The sequence below is a fragment of the Rhincodon typus genome, chromosome 13 (assembly GCF_021869965.1).
Source record: "Rhincodon typus isolate 14 chromosome 13, sRhiTyp1.1, whole genome shotgun sequence".
NCBI lineage: Eukaryota > Metazoa > Chordata > Chondrichthyes > Orectolobiformes > Rhincodontidae > Rhincodon > Rhincodon typus.
This window is the reverse complement of record NC_063344.1, coordinates 11,811,421-11,831,837: the sequence shown is the minus strand read 5'-3', so window position 1 is coordinate 11,831,837 and position 20,417 is coordinate 11,811,421. Positions and strand designations below refer to the sequence as shown.

Genomic DNA, 20,417 nt, shown 5'->3' with positions numbered 1-20,417 from the left:
ATTCCATATGCTGTAGGTAGACCCACCATGCCCTTAGGGAAGGAATTCCATGATGTTAATCCAGCTAACGTGAAGGAGTAGAAAAATATTTCCAAGTCAAGATGGTGATAGGAATGGAGGGGAACTTGTAGGTATCTGCTAACTTTGTCCTTCTAGATGGAAGCAGTTGTGGGTTTGGAAGGTGCTTTCTAAGGAGCTTTGGTGAATTTCTGGAGTGCATCTTGCTACTGCTGCTACTGAGTATCAGTGGTGAAGGGAATGGATTCTTCTGGATGTAGTACCTATCAAGTAGGCTGTTTTGTCCTGGATGACATCAAGCTTCCTGAGTGTTGATGGAGCTGCACTCTTCCAGATAATGCCAATAAGGTACGAATTTCCAAAATGCTAATTAAAATAAAACATGTGCAACTAAAATGGGTTTTCGCTTGTTTGGTAGTTGTCAATTAGTAGCCACCTGGTTACTGAATACTAAAGGTAAGTACAAACAGAATATCACTGCCTGGGACTGGCAACTGGGGATAAAGGGAGAGAAAAATGCAAAGAGAGAAATTGCTCTATTTAAATCAATGGTGTGAGAGTGAAATGTCCGCATGTGTATCAGTGCGATTGTGAAAGGGAAAGACTTGTCTTTATATAGCACCTGCAGCAAACTCAGAACGTTACAAAGTGCTTTGCAGACAATGAAGTGTTTTGATGTGCAGTCATTTGCATTTGTTCTTAGTCTTACATGGAATGTGGGCATCACTGGCTGAGCCAGTATTTGTTGCCCATCTCCAATTCCCCTGGGGATGGTGTTAGTGAGCCGCATTCTTGAACTGCTATAATTCATGGAATAGAGGGGCCGTAGGTATATGCAAAGTACTGTTACAAAACATTGTTTAATTTGCCCCCAGCAGTAAGACAATGACCAAATAATCTGTCTTCAGTGTTCCTGCTTGTGGGACAAATAATGGTCAGGTTTTCAGAGATAACTCCCCTGCTGTTTGTCGTACTAATTCTTTCCAGATTAGCACAAATAAAGATGATGGGAAAACAGAAAAGAGGGCTGACTTATGCGATATTGGAGTAATACATAATGACGCAAATGAACAACATATATTTAAATTATTATATATTTAACAAGCTAAAAATTGCACTGTATCAACAATCTTCTTTAAAATAGTTCCACAGGATTGTTTGCACAACATCCAGGAAGGTAACAGGGTCTTGATTCAATATTTCATGCGAAGGTTTGCAATTCCGACAGTGCAGAACTCCTTCAGAACTGATCTGGTGTCTCAGGCAAGCTGTTTGTCACTAAGTTTCCATAGTGGGAATCAAACCCAAAATCTTCAAACTGTGGTGGCAAGTGTGTCATGGCATGGCGGGTGGTGGGGGGAGAGGAGTTGAGACGCTGAAGTTGTAGTAACATCATGGGGATTCTTCATCAGGGAGGTTAGAGTAATGCTGTGGGGATCTGGGCTCAGTTCCCTCTGGGGTAGTTAGATTTAGTTAATAAATCAGTCGTTGAAAGCTCATCTCAGTGACAGTCACCGTGTAACTGCAGTTGATTGTTGAAAAAAACTATCTGGTTCACCAATGTCCTCTGGGGAAGGAAATAAAATCGAGAGAAGTAGGAACAGAAGTAGACCATTCAGCCCCTCAAGCCGCAATTTAATCTGCTATCCTTATCTGGTCTGGCCTACCAGATGGAAAAATACAATTATACTTGGAAATGAACATATTGTTATACCAGAAAGAAAAGCTAAAAATGCTGGAAAAAATGCAACAGGACTGGTAGCACCTGTGGAGACAAAGTGGTATTATCTAATATCTAGTGGTATTGTCACTAGTCTATTAATCTAGAGACCCAGGTAATGTTCTGGGGAGGAGATAGTAGGAACTGCAGATGCTGGAGAATCTGAGATAACAAAGTGTAGGCCTGGATGAACACAGCAGGCCAAGGATCGAGGACCGAAACGTTAGCTTTCCTGCTCCTCTGATGCTGCTTGGCCTGCTGTGTTGATCCAGCTCTACACCTTGTTATCTCCAATGTTCTGGGGACCTGGGTTCAAATCCTGTCATGGCAGATGGTGGAATTTGAATTCAATAATAATCTGGAATTAAGAATCTAATGATGATCATGATGCTGATTGTCAGGAAAAATCCCATCTGGTTCACTAATGTCCTTTAGGGAAGGAGACTGCCATCCTTACATGGTCTGGCCTACATGTGACTCCAGACCCACAGCAATGTGGTTGACTCTTAACAGTCCTTTGGGAATTAGGGATTGGCAATAAATGCTGGCCTAGCCAGCGATGCCCTCATTCCATGAGTGAATAAGCAAAAAGTAGAGCTAATGTTTCAGGTACAGTGAATCTTCTTCAGAACTGGTCCTGAAATGTTAACTCTGATTTCTCTCCACAGATGCTGCCAGACCTGTTGAGTTTTTCTAGCAATTTCCACTTTTGTTTCTGATTTCCAGCATGCACAGTCCTTTTTCTTTTGATACTGGTACATTATTTTGAGGTGTAAAAATTGCGACAAATATGCATAATTTGCAAGTGCTACTTCTTTTCCCTTCTAGACTGTATGTGACTCCATTTCTATAAAACGGTAAGTACCCTCTGAAACGGCCCGAGCAAGAGCAAGGGCAATCAGGGATGGGTAACAAATACTGGTGACACTTTCTGGTGACACTAAAGCTCCACGTCTGAATAAAAGGGGAGAAAGGACGTGTGTTTGTGAATGAGTGAAGGAGGAATTTCTCTGTAAAAGCATGAATGAGCTCAGCAGCCAAAAGTAGGGACAATTTACAGATTGGCAACATCTCATCTGAGAAACTGGGCGGGAATGAGTGAAAACAGCGCTCTCTCTCTCTGAGAGAAGTAAATCCTAAATGAACTACAGTCACTTGGAAGTTCCTGGGGGAAGTGGGTGGAATGAACCGGGCTGGTTCAGAGACAGGGCTGAGAGAGAAAGGTTTGATACGTATAAAGGGCATTGGTTTGCTGGAGTTCTGTGCCTGTAGAACAGCCTGCCCTCTCTGGATAACTCACACCGTACATTCAGAGCTGTGCTAGGGGAGGGTCGTTACTGCTGTCTGTAACACTGCGCAGCTCCAGACTTGTCTAAACAAACTTCAGGTTGAATTCAAGCCCTGACTGGATCCTTTTTTTTTTGTTCGCTACCAGAGAAAAAGGGGCTTGGAGCAACAGGTGGATCTCAGTAATCCGGGTTTGGATTGTTTCTGGACTGAGCAACGTTGGAGCTGCCTCATTGACCTGAATCCTAAGGAGGTATAAGTCCAGTTCAACCTGGTTCCTGCTGCTCGATTTGTTGCGGGGTTTGTATTTTATCGCGTTCTACTCCACAAATAACTACAAGGTAGTGCTGCTGTTTGGATCTGGGCAGAGAAACGAAGTCTGTTGCTTCCCCCCCACCCCCCAATGTGTGAAAATACCCTCACCCTGTAAATTCAGTTATTGCCAAAAACAAAGTCAAACAAGCTCAATATCTGCATGCCTTTTGCCGGTTGGGGGGGGAGGTGGGGATGCGGGTGCGAGACCCCAGGTGGATCGACTAGAGCGTGGAGAAGGGATCCTCTTACGCTTGGGAGAGCCGGTACAGACTGAATGGGCCGAACGGCCGTCCTCTGCAGTGTAATTCTGCGCGTAAGGCCGGGCTAGCAGGGGGAATGTGTCTGACCTAGCGTGTCCTTAATGCAGACTTTCAAACTCCCAGCACTGACTTAAATAGCCCTCCACAACCTTCCCTGAGAGACTGATGCAGAAGGTATAATGTATAAAACTACCCCGTTTCCAAATCCCACTTCGTCCTGATTCTGAACGCTCAGTTCCTGATTCTCATTCCTTGTCAAAACCATTAGACTATTATTTTGTATATGATGTGGAGGGGCCGGTGTTGGACTGGGGCGGACGAGGTCAGACAGAAGTCACACGATGCAGATTATATTCCAACAGATTTATGTGAAATCACACCAGCTTTCAGATAAACCTGTTGGACTATAACCTGGTATCGTGGGACTTCTGGCATTATCTTAATACATGATTATAAAATCTCGTTTCTTTTAGGGGGGGTGGAGAGGGTGAGTTGGGGCACCATTCCTCCAAATTTTGTGAAACAGCTTCACAAATGTTGTGGGAATGAAGTGTCTGAGTGATAAAACAACGGTTGTTGGAATTGTTTGCTGCATTGGAGGTGATGAGGGAGTCGAGGCGTGGGATTGGAATGAGGCGTTAATTACAAGTTTCCATTCAGTTCTGATGAAACTGTGTTTGGGCTGGTTCATAAGCTCAGCTTGCTGCAGTGTGTGTATGTGTGCCAGTGTTGAGCTGGACTGGGAAGAGAGGGACTTGTGTAGTGTGTGTGTGTGTACGTGTGTGTAACTGGAGGGCCGGTGAACTCAGTCAGCAAAGGAAGAGGTGTGCTCACCCTGTATCTAGGTGCGTTCCTGGCTTCAATTCCACCCAGAGCAAGAATAAAAGGGTCAGTGCCTGGTCTGAAGGAGCTGTAGACATTTCTGAACCTGCCCAGGGGGAGACTTCTCACCTCCCAAAACATTAATTCGACAATTGACCACAAAGTTTATATTCTTATAATATTTGACAGAATTGTTATGGAACAGAAGGAGGCCATTCAGCCCATTGTTTGGCAAAGGTTCTGTTATTTGCTGCCAACCTCTTGCCTTTTCCCCACATCCCTATACACCATTTCTATCCATGTTATCATCCAATGCCCCTCTTGAACGCCTCAATTGAACCCGCCTCGCCCACATTTCCAACTGCATTCCGTACCTGGCTGTGTGATTTTATGCCGGTATAATATGGTACACTGGTATAACACACAATGGAAACACAGAAAACAGGAGAAGGGTCAGCTATTCGGCCCTTTGAACCTATTCTGCCATTCAATATGATCTTGGCAGCTTGGAGACTACTCTTGCAAACCTTAAGAAACAGCTTCACAAATGAGCCAGCTCCCACCTCTGTTTAAGAATGAAGTGGGTGAACGATGAAGCTAGGGTTGTTGGAATTGTTCACTGCGTTGGTGGTGATGAGGACGGATTGGAAGGAAATATTAATCGCAAGTTTCCATCCAGTTGTGATAAAACCGTGTTTGGGCTGAGTCACAAACTCAGTCCCCTGTTCCTGCTTTCTCTCCCCATACCCTTTCACCTGTTAGTCTTAAGAACTTTTCCTAACTCCATCTTGAAAATATTCATTGTTCTGGCCTCTGTGACAGAGATGCATACTAACACAAAATAAAATAATGATCTAATAGTTTTACTGAGTTGTTAATGTACCTTAACATATGCAATTTTGCGCATGCAACCGTTTCAATAGGATCTTTGAATCTCAGTTTTGAATACTAACGCTCAACATTCCCTTTTTGCTTTCAATCCCACTCAGGCTCTTTCTAGTCCCTGGTCCATTTGCAGGGAGTTTGACCTTGCGGTATGTAACCCTTTGCTAAAGGGTCAAAGAGGATGAGTGCAGTCCGCCAAAGGAGTCTGTCTCTCTTCTCTGGGCATTGTGGCCTGCTCGTGACGTTGGCAGCTCTCGTCGGGCGCTGGTGCCTCTGCGCCGCTTGCCCCAAGCTATGCGCCTGCTACGTGCCGACCGAAATCCACTGCACCTTCAGATACCTCAGCGCCATCCCAGACGGCATCCAAACTCAAGTAGAGCGTATAAATTTGGGGTGAGTTTCAGCCCAACTTTCCTTCTGTGCTGCTTTAGACTGGTCCTCTTCCGATACTAAGGTTGTCATTTCCTTGCAGTTATAATAACCTGATGGAGCTAACCAGCACCAGTTTTGCTGGGCTGAAAAATCTCGAACTGTTGATGCTTCACAGTAACAAGATTCAAGAGATACCAGACAAGGTCTTTCAGGATCTGCAGTCACTGCAGGTAAGGTCAACCAAAATTGGTTGGAAAGTAGAGTGTTACTTCAATTCATTCTCAGGATGCGGGCACAGCTGGTAAGTTTGGTATCCATTTGCCTGCCCCTCATTGCACTGAGCAGGAAATGACAGGCCCACATCCTTCAGTTAATTAGGAAGGTCAAGGGTAAAGGCTTAGTGACCATGAAGAGAGAACAACGTATGCCAGAATCAGAATGATAGGTCACTCGGCCAATATAAGTGTCCCCATACAATTGCCACCCTGTCCTTCAAGGTTGGGCATCATGGGTTTGGCCAATACTGTCAAAGCAGCGTTGGCAAATCACTGCAATGCATCATGGTTGTCATCAAACACCACTTTAGCACAGTGGCTCCTGACACATGGGCGTTGTCCTCAGTGTCAAAACGGGACCTAATCTCCACATGGCTCCCTTTCCAGCGTTTGATACAAGTAATGCGTCGTAAATTCAGAGGACAATTAGGAAACAGGCATATTGATGTCAGACTGGAAACACGTTTCAGGCAGACAGAAGAACAATGGTGTTTTTCCTCCACTAAAGAACGTTCATGTTTTATCACTGCCCAACATGCTATAATTTAAATTTTTCAAGCTGGTTCTCCAATTGTTAGTTCATGGCCTCTGCATTAGTACTCCACTAACATAACTATTACACAAACAGTAAGGTTTCACAAATTTTGTTGTAAATTTCCAAACAGTAAGTGGAGAAATCAAGGTCAATGGCAACTTAAACAACATTTCTGGCAGGTTAACTATGTTAGTAAATCAGCTTTTGAAATGTACCTGCACTTCCAGAATAATTTTGTTCTTGGCCATTTTGATTTCATTCTCAGTGACAAGCCCAGATAACTTATGCCATTTATTAACAATATTCAGAGCTATTAATTTCATTTTTATTGCCTCTGTGGATATTTAGCACAGGAAGGGTAAGAAACGTTTTTACATAGGGAATTATGTGGCTGTAGAATGCATCACTGGAGTCCGTGACTAGAGGTTAGAGCACTTCAACATTGAAGATTGTGTTAGATAGGTTATTTAAGGTGAGCAGATAATGAGACATGCAGAGAGGTTACACAAGGTTAGTATTATGGCTGGTATAGAAGATGAACACTAAACTAGTCCAGTAGCCTGTTCCTAATCTTTATAACATGGGCAAGTTGGTCAATGTCCTTGGCACCTTAAAACAGGAGTGGATATGCATGTAGCAGTGCAGTCAGCGTCTGTTGTTCTTGTAATTCTGACTCCAGTCAATCACAAAGCTAGTTATATCTTCCACACATGGCCCCAATGTGTCAGGATCTTCTGAGCAACTTCTAGTTGACTAAAGTAACCTTTGATTGCAATGATTACCACAACATCAATTAAAATGTAATTATGAGTGGATTCTATCAAGCCGCATAAACTTTAATTGGTCCACCACCTATATATTCTGTGCCTGTGCGCGCCCCCCCCCCGCTCCACTTCACCTTATGAAGGAGCAGCACTCTGAAAGCTTGTGATTTTAAATAAATCTGTTGGTCTATAACCTGATGTCGCGTGATCTCTGATTTTGTAACCTCAGTCCAACGCCAGCATCTCCACATCATTTTATAGGTTCCTACAGTGTTGTGTGTATGACCATTGTTTGTAGATACCATAGAATGGGCTATAATCATCTTATTTGTTGATTTTTAAAGGTTCTGAAGATGAGCTACAACAAGATTAAAGCACTGAATCGTGAGACTTTCCATGGCCTTCGCAACATAGTGCGGTTACATATGGACCACAACAGCATTGAATTCATTAACCCTGAAGCATTCTATGGGCTCACTTCATTGAAACTGCTCCACTTGGAAGGAAACATGCTTCAGGAACTACACAGAGATACATTTGTCACTTTTCGCTTCAGCCAGATCTTCAAAATGTCTTCAATAAAGCACATTTATCTGTCAGATAATGCTCTAACATCCATTCCCAGTGATCTGCTATCTTATATCCCAGAACTTGAAAGCATCTATCTGCACGGAAACCAATGGTCTTGTGATTGTAACTTGAGGTGGTTAACTGAACTCAATGAAAGACTACCAGGTATGATCAATGATTTATCTATCCTGCCATCATTTTCAATAACTGCGAGCAAATCACAACTACGTGGCGCACCCATAGAAACCTCTTTCCACACTGTAGGGATTATATGATTCTATGAAACATAGGAACTGGAGTAGGCTGTTCAATCCCTCAAGCCTATTCCACCATTCAAGGGGATCATGGCTGATCTGTGGTCTAAATCCATATCCCTGCCTTTGGCCTATATCCCTTAATTCCTTTGCTTAACAAACCTTATCTATTTCAGGTTTAAAATCAACAATAGATGTAGCATTCATTGTCGTTTGTGGAAGAGAGTTCCGAACCTCTACCATCCTTTGAGTGTAGAAGCACTTCCTAACATCTCTCCTAAATTGTCTGGACCTAATTCTCAGACTACAACAGGAACAAAAACAAAGTTAGCTGGAAAAGCCCAGCAGGTCTGGCAGCATCTGTGAAGGAAAAAACAGAGTTAACGTTTCGGGTCTGGTGACGTTTCCTCAGAACTATGCCCCCTAGTTCTAGAACTGCCCACCAGTGGAAATAGTTTATCTTTATCTACCCTGTCTTCTCCTGTTCATTGTCTCGAACAGTTTGAACAGATCACCCCTTAACCTTCTAAATTCTAGAATAAACAGGCATAATGTGTATAATCTCTCCTCATAACTTAAGCCCTGAAGTCTAGGTATCATTCTTGTAAACCTACATTGTAGTCCATCTACTGTCAAATGGTACCTGTTGCTGAAGCTTATAATCCAGGTACAATGCTAGATAAAATGGGGATGAAAATTCACCTTGACTAATAGTTCAAAACATTGCCTTTTGTTGCCTGGTTTCTGTGCACCTGGAACATTTATTTCCACAAACTTCATATGCAGTGCAGAATAGCAGTCCATGTGGTGCCATCTATTTATCATTGTCATCCAAGATGAGGTTTTACTCCAGTATATCACTTTTTGCTGAAATTTCTACTCTGCTTATGTGCCCTGTCATTTTACGGCTGTAAAGTCTTAACTACATAAGGAAGAACAGTTTAAAACTAATCAGAATTCATTTGTTGTTTGGTGAAGCGAGCACGAAAATGAGAAGATATTTATTCATTCCAGCTTCAAATTTGGAAAACCAGCAGAAAGTTAGTGTGTTGCTCATTTAGATATACTTTGAAGTAAGATCTCTGAAGTGCTTTTTACAGTCTCAAATCCGAAACGTTGCTCAATCCGTTGTGCCTTTGGCCAAATGGAAAAAGTGGGCCATTGTTAGCAAAGTAGGAGTTGGAAAGAAATTAAACAAATCTGGTACTTAAAAGTTCATAAGAACAGTGTATACTTCTGTGAGTCTGCAAATGCTCTTGGTCCGTAAGTCTGCAAGTGGGTATGTCGGCAAACAGAGTTCTGTGTGCAAACAGAGAGACTAAAATTAAATTGGCTTTGTGAGACAGTGGGAGGATTTAGAGATACAGGTTACATTTTTCCATTGTTGAGGGTAACAAAGGCAGATATTGCTGCAGAATTCAACATGTCTGGCAGCAACTGTGGAGAGAAAGCAGAGTTAATGTTTTGAGTCCAGTGATCCTTCTTCAGAACTGGTAGTAGCTAGGAACAGATTGTATATATGCTGAAGACAGAAGGTGGGGTGGAAAAGGAGTGAGCAGAGAGGGGCAGATGCAACCCAAAGAGAAAAAGAGGGGGGGAATGACAGTTAGAGAGACAAAAGGATGGATGATAGTATGTTCAGGAGAAAGAAAAGCTGATAATGGGGACTATAAGTAGGTGAAATGGGTTGGCTGTGCTGATCGCAGCCTGTGCCTTGACACGGCCTGGGTTGTTGGGGCTGGGGAAAGGACATGGAGGAAGGTGTCCAGGTTCTAAAATGATTGAACTTGATATTGAGTCCTGAAGGCTGCAGGGTCCCCAAGAGGAGGATGAGATGCTGTTCTCCCAGCTTGTGCTGAGCCTCACTGCAGCACTGCAGCAAGCCTGAGACAGAGATACTGGCCAGGAAACACAATGTGTGTAACCATTTCAGGGCCAGAGGCTTGTACGTAGGTCCCCGTCATATGAAACTATGAGCTCATGGAACTGCAGGCAAACGATTGTTGTAATTCTAATGAGATCAGCCAGGTGACCTCATAGAATATGAGTTCCCTGATTGGATTTGGTCTAATCAGGGAGCCCTGGCTGACAGATAAAAAGAGGAGTGTCAGAGATTGTGAGACTCAGGCTGTGATGGAGCTGGACTAGTGTCAGAGGTCCAGGCCTTTGTGGAGTTATTTCAGTGGCAACAAGAGTGCTACAATTAATACCCATAAAGGCTTCTACCAATATACAAAACTGCCATTTGGGGTATCATCAGCCTGTGCAATCTTTCAGCGGATGATGGCAAAGTCTTTGTAAGGTCTGCCCCAGGTTACTATTCATCCAGATGACATGCTGATGAAAGGGAAGACCAATAAGGAGCTCTTGGAGAACTTGGACACAATCCATAGAAATTTCTCCCATGTGGGTGTACACCCAAGAAGGGAAAAATGTGTACCAGGCACCTCAAGTGACCTAATTGGTCTACAGAGTTGACAAGACTGGGTTGCAGCTGTTATAAGATAAAGTGAGGACGATCAAGGCTCCCCAGCTCCCACGTCTACACCAGGGCTTAGGTCTTTCCTTAAGCTGATGAATTATTACAGTAAGTTCATACATAACTGGGCCTCCATCCTGGCACTTTGCATCAACTCCTAAAAAAGGGTTAGTCTTGGAAGTGGTTGCGTAGCCAAGCCACAGTTTTAAGGGAAGTGAAGACACGGCTATCGTTTTGTAAGGTATTAGTCCACTATGATCCCAAGCGAGAGCTGGTGTTGACGTGCAATTCCTCCCTGTATGGCATCAGGGTAGTATTAGCTCATAGGTGGCCCAATGGAGAGGAACGCACAATAGCGTATGCATCCAGGATTTTGGCTAATGCAGGGTGTAAATACACCCAGATAGAGAAGGAAGGTTTGTGGTCATACTTGGAGTCAGGAGGTTCCACCAATACCTTTATGGGTGTAAATTTGTGATCATAACGGACCACAAACCCCTACTAGGCATTCTTAAAGAGGACAAGACAGTGCTACCCATAGCTTCAGGCCGAATTCAGTGGTGGGCTCTAATATTAAGTGTGTATAATGACAAGTTGGAACAACATCCGCGAGGCCGAGTTGTGAATGTGGATGCATTGAACTGCCTCCCACTGGCAGATACACCACCGGTGGTACCATCACTGGAAGAGTCCGAAATGGTTTTAAGTTTTCTGGTCACACTTCCAGTCACAGCTGACAATATTCAACTTTGGACGCAGAAAGACCAAGTCCTGGCAAAACTGAAAGAGCTAGTGGTGATGGAGGAAAGGCAGAGGGCCATCATACCAGGACTGAAAGCTTTTTGGACCGGGAGAGACCAGATCACAGGACAGGACAGCACAGTACAGTGTAGAGCAAAACCGATTGTCCTGAGCAAAGGTCACTACCAGATTCTGGCTGAGCTCCACCAGGGTCATCCAGGGGTCTCCAAAATGAAGGTGTTACGTCTGGTGAGAATTTATGGCTGGTGACATAGCTGCATTGGAGGGGCAGTGGCCAGAGTGCCAACAAGGACAAAAATTACAACATGGCAGACCTGTGCAAGTGGGCCCTGGTCACCAATTATTGAGCCCTAATTTACCCCCATCCCTCACCCTGGAAATGGAAATGAAAACATCGGATGTACAAACAGAGATTGCAAGGTTAAGTGACTAGACAAAATTTATGGCAAATGGATTTCAATATAAGCAAATGTGTCATCCACTTCTGACCTAAAAAGGATAGGAGAGGGTACCTTCTACATAGCAAATGTCCCATACTGGTCCAGAAAATAATCAAAAAGGCTGACCTTTGTATTTAGAGGGCTAGAATACAAATGGGAAAAGTCATATTTCAGCTGTACAATTGTTCTGAGGAAGTGTCCCCGGACCCGAAACGTTAACTCTGTTTTTTCCTTCACAGATGCTGCCAGACCTGCTGAGCTTTTCCAGCAACTCTGTTTTTGTTCAACTATACCACACCTTGCTTAAAGCATAGCTGGAGTATTGTGAGTAATTCTGAGCACCGCATACCAGGAATGATATGTTGGCCTTAGAGAGAAATTATAAGGAAGATTTACCAGAATGACATTTTGGGGGTAAATCAGGAGGAGAGGTCATACAATCTATATTCCTTAGAATTTAGAAGGTTAAAGCATTATTTTATTGAAGTTTTCAAGATATTAAGGGGATTAAATAGGGTAGAATAGGAGAAACTAGAGGAAGAGTTGGGGGCATTTTTAAAACCAAAGCAGGAGCTTTCAGTGATGGGATCCAATAATGTTAGGATGCTATTTGGTCCATTGCACCAGCACCCGTTCTCTGAGCAATTTGGCTCAGAGTCAATCTCTTGTCCTTTTCCTGGAACCAGCGTATTATTTCTATTTAAATAATCATTTAATGCCCTCTACGATGTCTCAGTTGTACCAGACTCCACCACACACCCGGCAATGCATTCCAGGCACTAACTGCTAGCTGTGTGAAAAAAAAATCTCAGATCACATTTTCTTCTTTTGCAAGAAATCTGCGCCCTCTGGATCTCAATCCTTCCATGTGTAAAATCAGAAGTCACGCGACACCAAGTTACAGTCCAGAAGGGTTTAATTGAAATCACAAGCTTTCGGAGCACTGCTCACTTGTCACGTGAAGTTCTCCAAAAGCCTGTGATTTCAAATAAACGTGTTGGACTATAATCTGGTGTTGTGTGATTTCTGACCTTGTCCACCTCAGTCCAACACCAGCACCTCCACATCATGGCTCCCGTGAGTAGGAACAGGTTCTCCCTATTTGTCTGTCTAAAACGTCTCATGATTATGAAAACATCCATCAAATCTCCTCTGAGCCTTCTCCTCTCCAAGAAAAGCAGCCCTTCACTCTTAATTAGGGATCAGTTCTCCCGCTAAGCCTATTAGAAGTTTAGCACACTTATCACTCGTAACAAATTATTTTTAAGCGATTTGCAGTTTTAAAACTGAGGTTAGTAGATTTTTAGTAGCTAACGTTATCAAGAGATATGGGGCAAAAATGTATATTTGGAGCTCAGTCATAGATAAACCATGATCTCACTGAACGATTGAACAGGTGAAAGGGGCTACATGGACTCGTCTTTCTCCTGTGTCTTTCTCTTGTGTACCTATAGGATTGGGGACAGTACAAATAAGGCTTATTCATCGGTCCAAGGGAGAGGGAGGCAATAATGTAAGGGAGAAAAACAATTTTGCACCATCCTTCCTTGGAATAAAGGAGGTATAATCTTAATTATATGGTGGTAGACAAACCTAAGCGGGTTATAACACATACCGAGGTGTGAAAGCTAAGCATGACATGATCTTTCCATTAATGCATGCAAGAAATGCAAAATATATCATGTCTAGATTGATAATGTTGAATTAAATTTCAAGCCTTGTGTGTGAAGGTCAAGTGACAAGATCTATTTTAGTAAACTAAATTCTTTACCTGTTTGACCGTCTGTATCTTTAAATATCCCTTCACAACTGTAAGAAAGGAGCCCTTCTTTATGAGGATGTAAGCTAATGTTCTGTCTTGTTGAGAAGAACCTCCCAAATTATTCCTCTTGATAATTACTCTGCTTTAAGCCTGAAAGAATCACATCATTTTGGACTTTGTCTTAGCATGTTTCTGAAAGATTTAGCTGTAATGTCGATTTCACATTTACTGCTAAGTGGTTTGGGGAGCACAGAGATTCAGAAGTTTTAATTTAACTTTCAGTAACTGCAAGTTTTCCTAAAGATTCCTTCTCATATTGCTTTGAGTGCCTGCAGAAAGCTGTAGGACATCAGTCTTAGATATTTGTTTTCCAGACAAGCTCCCAGTTAAACAACAGGTTAAATAAATGTCAATATGATAACTTGGCAGAAAATCCCATCAATTAGACAAGAACTAGAAAAGATGAAAAGGAATCTGAAAGACTGTTGAACCCATTTCATTATTACACAACTCAATCCAACATTCTCCCACTTAATTAAACTTTGGTTTGCAATAAGATGTATGAGAACATCAACTGCACAGATAATTAATTCCTTTTTCTTAGATTAACAATACTTGCCAATGTAAAAACCAGAAAAATACTATTGATTTTTCTTTCTTCTCCAGGAACAATCAAATGCAAGAGAGACCGAAATTATCCAAATGGTCAGATCTGTCCTTTGTGCACGTCACCAGGTGTCTCTAGGGGCAAAACTATTTTACAGCTGCCTCCTTCAGTATTTGCATGTGCACCACCAAGTATCCAATCTCCACTGAAAATCAGAAACAGCACTCTTCAAGAAGAGGGGGATTACGCTGCCGTTAATGCCAAGGATTTTGTGGCCCCATTAGGTCAGATGAATTTGAACATGAGCGATCAGTCTGGGAATGGCTGTGAAATAACTTGCAACATTCACAGACCCTTAGAAACACCACAGGTAAGCCTGGATCAAAAAGAAGGCTACGTGCTGCTAAACTCTTCCCTGTCAACCTTCCTGGTCTGCTATGTCGACTATGAACAGATCCAACGGCTTTGGGGCATCTTGGCAATGTACACTGATTCACCTCTACGACTTGAGAAGGATACATTGCTGAGCAAAACACCGTACATGAGTTATCTGTATAAACAGTCACCGGCCTCGGACTTGCACCAGTTTACTGGTGTTGAGATGCAGATCAGGGCAGATCCCGCGTGGCTAATGCAAGACGAGATCGCCCTGCAGATGGACAGGACTCGGACAACGTTGAACGTTTTGCAAATCAAGTATCAGGTAGAGGTTCAGATTAACTTGCAAGACCTAGAAGCTAAACCTGGGAAAAATAGTTGGGTGATGATAAAGAAAGCCAAAGATGCAAGAATGGAGCACTTTGTGGTGGTAGGTGGGACAGTGGAGTTGGAGTGCCAAGCCATTGGTGACCCCAAACCCATCATTGCATGGATACTTCCAGATGGCAGCAAAGTGCGCGCTCCATACAGCAGCGACGATAGCCGGATTTCAGTCAATGCAGATGGCAAGTTCGTACTAAGGATAGCTGACCTATACGACACTGGCATCTATCATTGTGTGGGAACCAATTACCAAGATGCAGATGTGCTGAGCTTCAGAGTTATCATTCTGGACCCTAATGTGGTAGAGAGCTATATAAATGGCCCTTACATTTCTAAATCAGGTGGCGACTCAATCCTTCTGCCGTGCCAAGCAACTGGCATTCCAAATGCATCCATTAGTTGGGTTCTCCCTGACCATAGAGTATTACATCAAACAACTGGGAGTAAGGAGATAACCCCAAATGGGACTTTAAAGATAAAAAAGCTAACAACCAGGGACAGTGGCTATTACAGGTGTTTGGCCGCGAACCGATATGGAATTGATCTCTTGGCATTACAACTGATGGTTACTGGGTCCAGAATTTCTCCTGAGAATGAAATTGCTGAAAGTAACGCCAGGGCAGAGGGAGACTTTGGATCCGGGGAGAGTGAGGAAGACTTGCTGGAGTCTGAAGATTTGCAGCATGATCAGTTCTCTTCTCAGAGTACCTCAGAGGACGAGACATACTCTATTACGACCAGCAGTTCACAGCTCACACCTCACCCGGAAACAAGCACAGCAGCCACAGTTACCCCCAGGAGGAGAATTCATGGCAGTGGCGCAAAACCACATCGGTGGCCTAACCGTAGACTTTTGAAACAACCAAGAAGGAGAGTAGACCCTCAGCACTGGGCAGAGTATCTGGCAAAGGTCAGAAAAAAAGTCTCCACAAAAACCGCAACACGTAAAATCACCATCAAACCTCACGTGAAAGATTTGTCATCAGAGACAACAGCTGATGAGGAAACATCAGGGGTTGACTTGGAAGATGCAGAAGAGAAAGAACTTATGGTGGTAGTAACCACACCACCTACCGTTGTTTCAAGTATTCCATCACATCCTATCACTGAGACGTCAACTGAAATTGGTCCACAGTTGAAATTAGTTCTTCCGGTTGTAAAGCAATTTCACACAACAAAGCCAGACACAAAAGCTGTAGCTCCTCCAATTCTAAAGGTGGCTACAGATTCTAGTTTGTTTCCAAAGGTAACAGAGACCATTACTAAAAAGGAATCTATCAGAGTGATATCCCAGAGGCCAACTGCAACTCCGCATGTATCTGAACCACCCGAAGCAAATGCAGAACTTCAGCTGACAATTTCTAGCAATTTTAAGGAGCCCCATTACATGTCAACTCCGACGCCAATACCGTTGACCGTAGACACACCAAAGGAGCACACGTCATCAATAACTTATACAACAGGAAAGGTTGACCTTGTGGCAGTGTCACAAAGTGAGACTGAAAGGCTGCGTGACTATCACACTCACATTGCAACAGTTACTATGGCCAAAGAGGATGGGAATCGAATTCTGTTTAAAACCACTCAGAAAATCACATCTCCATTGACTACATCCCTATCCACCATCCTCACTCAGCAGCTTCACATTATAAGGGAAGCGACCACTGGTGCTCCAGTTTCCAAACCACAGCGCTTTGAGTGGCGACGGAAATTCCCCCATAGACGTCGCTTTGGTAGGCCAGGCATGTGGAGACACAGGTACAAGATTGTGAGACCCAAAATGAGGAGGCCTGCTTGGTCTGAGGAGAGAACAACACTGTCCACCTTGATGCATTCTGAAGCCTCCAGCACAAATCGCATGCCCCCTGTTACCCAGGTCCCACTAGGACCTCCACTTCCACAACCAGCACCAGTGCCAAATGGATCAAGTACCAGGTCTGTGCAAGCATCCGTCCAGCAATCTGGAGATTTGAGTGCCGGTGAAGCTACAACCAAACACACCCGCATTTATCCAATGGAAGAAATGCAAAGAGTTAGTGATCCTGAGGTGGGAACGACCTGGTCACAATGGGTGACTGGGGCTGATGCTGGAACACAAACTCCAGAGTCTGAAACCACTACACAGCTCACTGAGACTAGTTCAGTTGCCAGAACAACACATACTAGCGGGAGATTACCAGGAAGGTCACCTTATCTTGACCTTCTCTCTACGCCTACTGTGATGACTGCCAAGCCTTCAACACAGTCCTCCAAGATTGTTCGTGAGAAGATCCCTTGGAATCGGCTTTTTGGAGTGAAAAATCAGAAGGATGCTTTGAGAAGGCTTAGTAAGCCCATCAAGAGTTCCCAGGCCAAAACTGCTGCTCCTAAAATGTCTATCATTTTAACAAAGCCTACTCCTCACAGTGTAATGGCATCGCAGGCTGTAGGAGGCTCACTGAAACCCCACATCTTGACATCAAATCCCAATAGCAACCAAATGAAGCTAACTACGAATCTCCCTGCTGTTTTCCTCCATACTCCTTCAACAACAAATCCACCAACAACAGTTACAACCATTCCCATCACTGCAGAGACTGTAACCACCACTGCAGCCACTACCCAAACAACTCACACCACACGCAGAATGGGACTCCGTCGGAGGATATCAGGCAAGTTTAAGAGACCAAGGAAGCGTATACAACCATCATCACGAGCAACCCTGAGGCGTAATCGCTTGGTGACATCAGCAGCTGAAAGTAGAAAGATGCGTCCAACAAAAACTAGGATTCCATTATCTCCAGACACTTCAGTACCCACTGAAGCATCTCATGATGTTGCCACTGCAGTTAACACTGCTGTCAAAGATGCACAATCAAACAAGCCTCTTTTAACCTCAGCTGGAGTGAATCCAACTACAATCACAAGGCAGTATAATTCTAAATTTCTCCATCTGCCGAGCAATGCCCTCACCAGTCAGTCAACTGTAAGGCCACTCAACACAACCAATCCAATAACCCTAGTCCCATCTACTTCCAAAACCACGGCAAGGAGAATCCCAATTATTAAACTTCAATCATCCACCATCACAGAGGCAACTAGGTGGTCTACCATCCAAAAGATAATTCATCCTACCAAAATGACGCTGTTGCCCCCAGCTACTGAAGCCACCAGTACCACCACAACCATTGCACCATCCACTGATTCAAGTGTGCTTTCTACAACTGTGACTGCCAGCTCCAACCAGTCACTGATCACTGCCAGGTCTCCCCCCAGGACCGTGTCCAGATTCCGCATCACCTTACGCAGGTTTACCACATCTGAGCCTCCGAAGCAGGCCCAACCTCTGCTGCCAGAATCCAGGATAGATACGCCACTTTGGCAAAACCTGCAGACCAAAGCCATAAGCACTGTGCAAACAAGTACTGAGACTAAATGGGAAACACCACTGGGCTTTACAGAGGGGCCAACCAGATACAGAGTGGCACCACCCAAATTGGATGGTGATCTTGAAAACACTATAGGGAATGAAGGTGGTAAAGATGATGTTTTCAACAGGTCCAATGCTTTGTCACACAACATCATCGCTGTGGATCCCATGAGTCAGAACCATCCCTCCAAACCCAGACTGATTGGTGGAAACACAGCCAGTTTCACATTTGTGGCAGATTCTGATGCATTTATACCATGTGAAGCAACCGGGAATCCACTTCCCATCATCAGTTGGACAAAAATCTCAACAGGTAAATGTGTGACAATACAATAACTTTAAAAAGTGTATTTGTTTTTATATGAAGAAAGGTTTTAAGACAGAGGTGTAAAGCTGTCTATTGAAATCCATCAAGTAAACAGCTTGTGAGGCCTTTTTTTAAAAGCTGGAACAATAGAAGCAGGCTAAATGGGTGGGTCTACCTCCCACAGAACCAGGATTTTTAGTTTTAATGTTTCAGTAGTAGTTGCTATGGTCTTGGAGCTGGATGTGGAAGCTGTTTTTCCTCTCTCTGTTACAACTAAAAGCCAGGGCTACTAGAATTACATGTGAGACTATCTGTTTTGCCGATTTGCCTTTGCCAAGGGTGTGTTTGTAGGATGCTACCATGTTGGAACTGTTACTGTTTAGTAGTTAAATAATCTATTATTCTGTTAAATTTTCCAGCAGAGTTAAGTTATTCCAATTTCTTTCTTCTTTTGTTGCATTTTAACAATAGTTTATGAATAAAGAGTGTTTTACTCAACAGCGAGTAGTTCAACCAATCAAATTGCATCTGGAATGCAACACCTTACACTCACCTTTAAAATAAGTAAAAGTTAGGGCCTAGGCTATTTTCTGAATATATTTTGAGGGAGTTCAGTCTGGTCCAAAACAAGTGTTACCCAGTCACTTAATGATTTGAACTTAAGAGATGCACCTTAGGAGAGTATTCAATATTTGAATAATCCAGCTGTTCCATTGCTCATCACTCCTTTGTTCATTCATTCACTCAGTCATTTGTTCATTTATTAACCCATTCATTGACTGTCATCCATTCTTTAAAACATTCATTCATTCACCATACACTCATTAACCCATTCACCAAATAATCCATTATGTTGCTCACCCATTCACTCATACATAAATATATTCACTCATTAATTCACTCACTTAATTATTCATGCAATACTTTTGTGTCAGACATGTCTTATGACAGTTAGCAATTATGATGCCACTCTTGGAAGCTATTTAAATGAAGCAGACACTAAAATGTCAGTGTAACTCCAGTGAAGAATCATTCATAATCCATTGACTTGAGAACACTAGGCAAAAGATCCTATAACATTCCTTAGGACTTTTGCTACATAAAGCATTGCTTTAATGATCCATTAAACTGGGCTAAAAAGTGCACAGTGGCTCTTTTTGTTCCTTCTGGTCCAGTACCGATGACGCTTCACTTCCTTTGGGCTTTTAGGAAATTATACCCCTGCAGGTTCCCTTTAAACACTTACAATTCTAGGATCGGGTACAGACCTTGCAAAATAGATTGATAACTTCATTGTCGTCATGAGAACAGCAAACTGCGCAGGTGTGCACTGCTGGCTGTGAGACATTCTCAGCTGTCAGTTTCATACCTGCGCTGTGATATCAAACAGCTTCAGCAAGGTGACAAGTGATATATTTGAATATGTGGCCATGTATCCACAATTCACTGTGACAGGTTTTTTTTTATTTTTGTGTTTATTCATTCACGAGATGAGGGTGTGACTGATCAGGCAGCATTTATTGCCGGAGGGTAGTTGGTAGTCAACCACATTGTTGTGCGTCTGGAGTCACGTGTAAGCCAAACCAAGTAAGGATGACGGATTCCTTCCCTAAAGGACATTAGTGAAACCAGATGGGTTTTTCCTGACAATCGGCAATGGATTCATGGTCGTCACTTAGATTCTTAATTCCAGATATTTTATTGGATTCAAATTCCACCATCTGCCATGGTGGGATTCGAACCCAGTTCCCCAGAACATTAGAGATAACAAGGTGCAGAGCTGGATGAACACAGCAGGCCAAGCAGCATCAG

General features: G+C 43.2%; 1 protein-coding gene across 1 annotated transcript in view; it reads left to right on the top strand.

Moving 5' to 3' along the window:
- Window positions 1–2,942: 2,942 nt before the first annotated feature.
- Window positions 2,943–20,417, top strand: part of igsf10 (immunoglobulin superfamily, member 10) — a 34,163-nt gene continuing 16,688 nt past the window's right edge. The window contains exons 1-5 of the mRNA XM_048604745.1: window positions 2,943–3,278; window positions 5,412–5,700; window positions 5,780–5,909; window positions 7,598–7,988; window positions 14,187–18,611. Of these exons, the coding sequence (XP_048460702.1) occupies window positions 5,489–5,700; window positions 5,780–5,909; window positions 7,598–7,988; window positions 14,187–18,611 (5,158 nt within the window). The 5' untranslated portion in view covers window positions 2,943–3,278; window positions 5,412–5,488. The remainder of the gene's footprint in view (window positions 3,279–5,411; window positions 5,701–5,779; window positions 5,910–7,597; window positions 7,989–14,186; window positions 18,612–20,417) is intronic.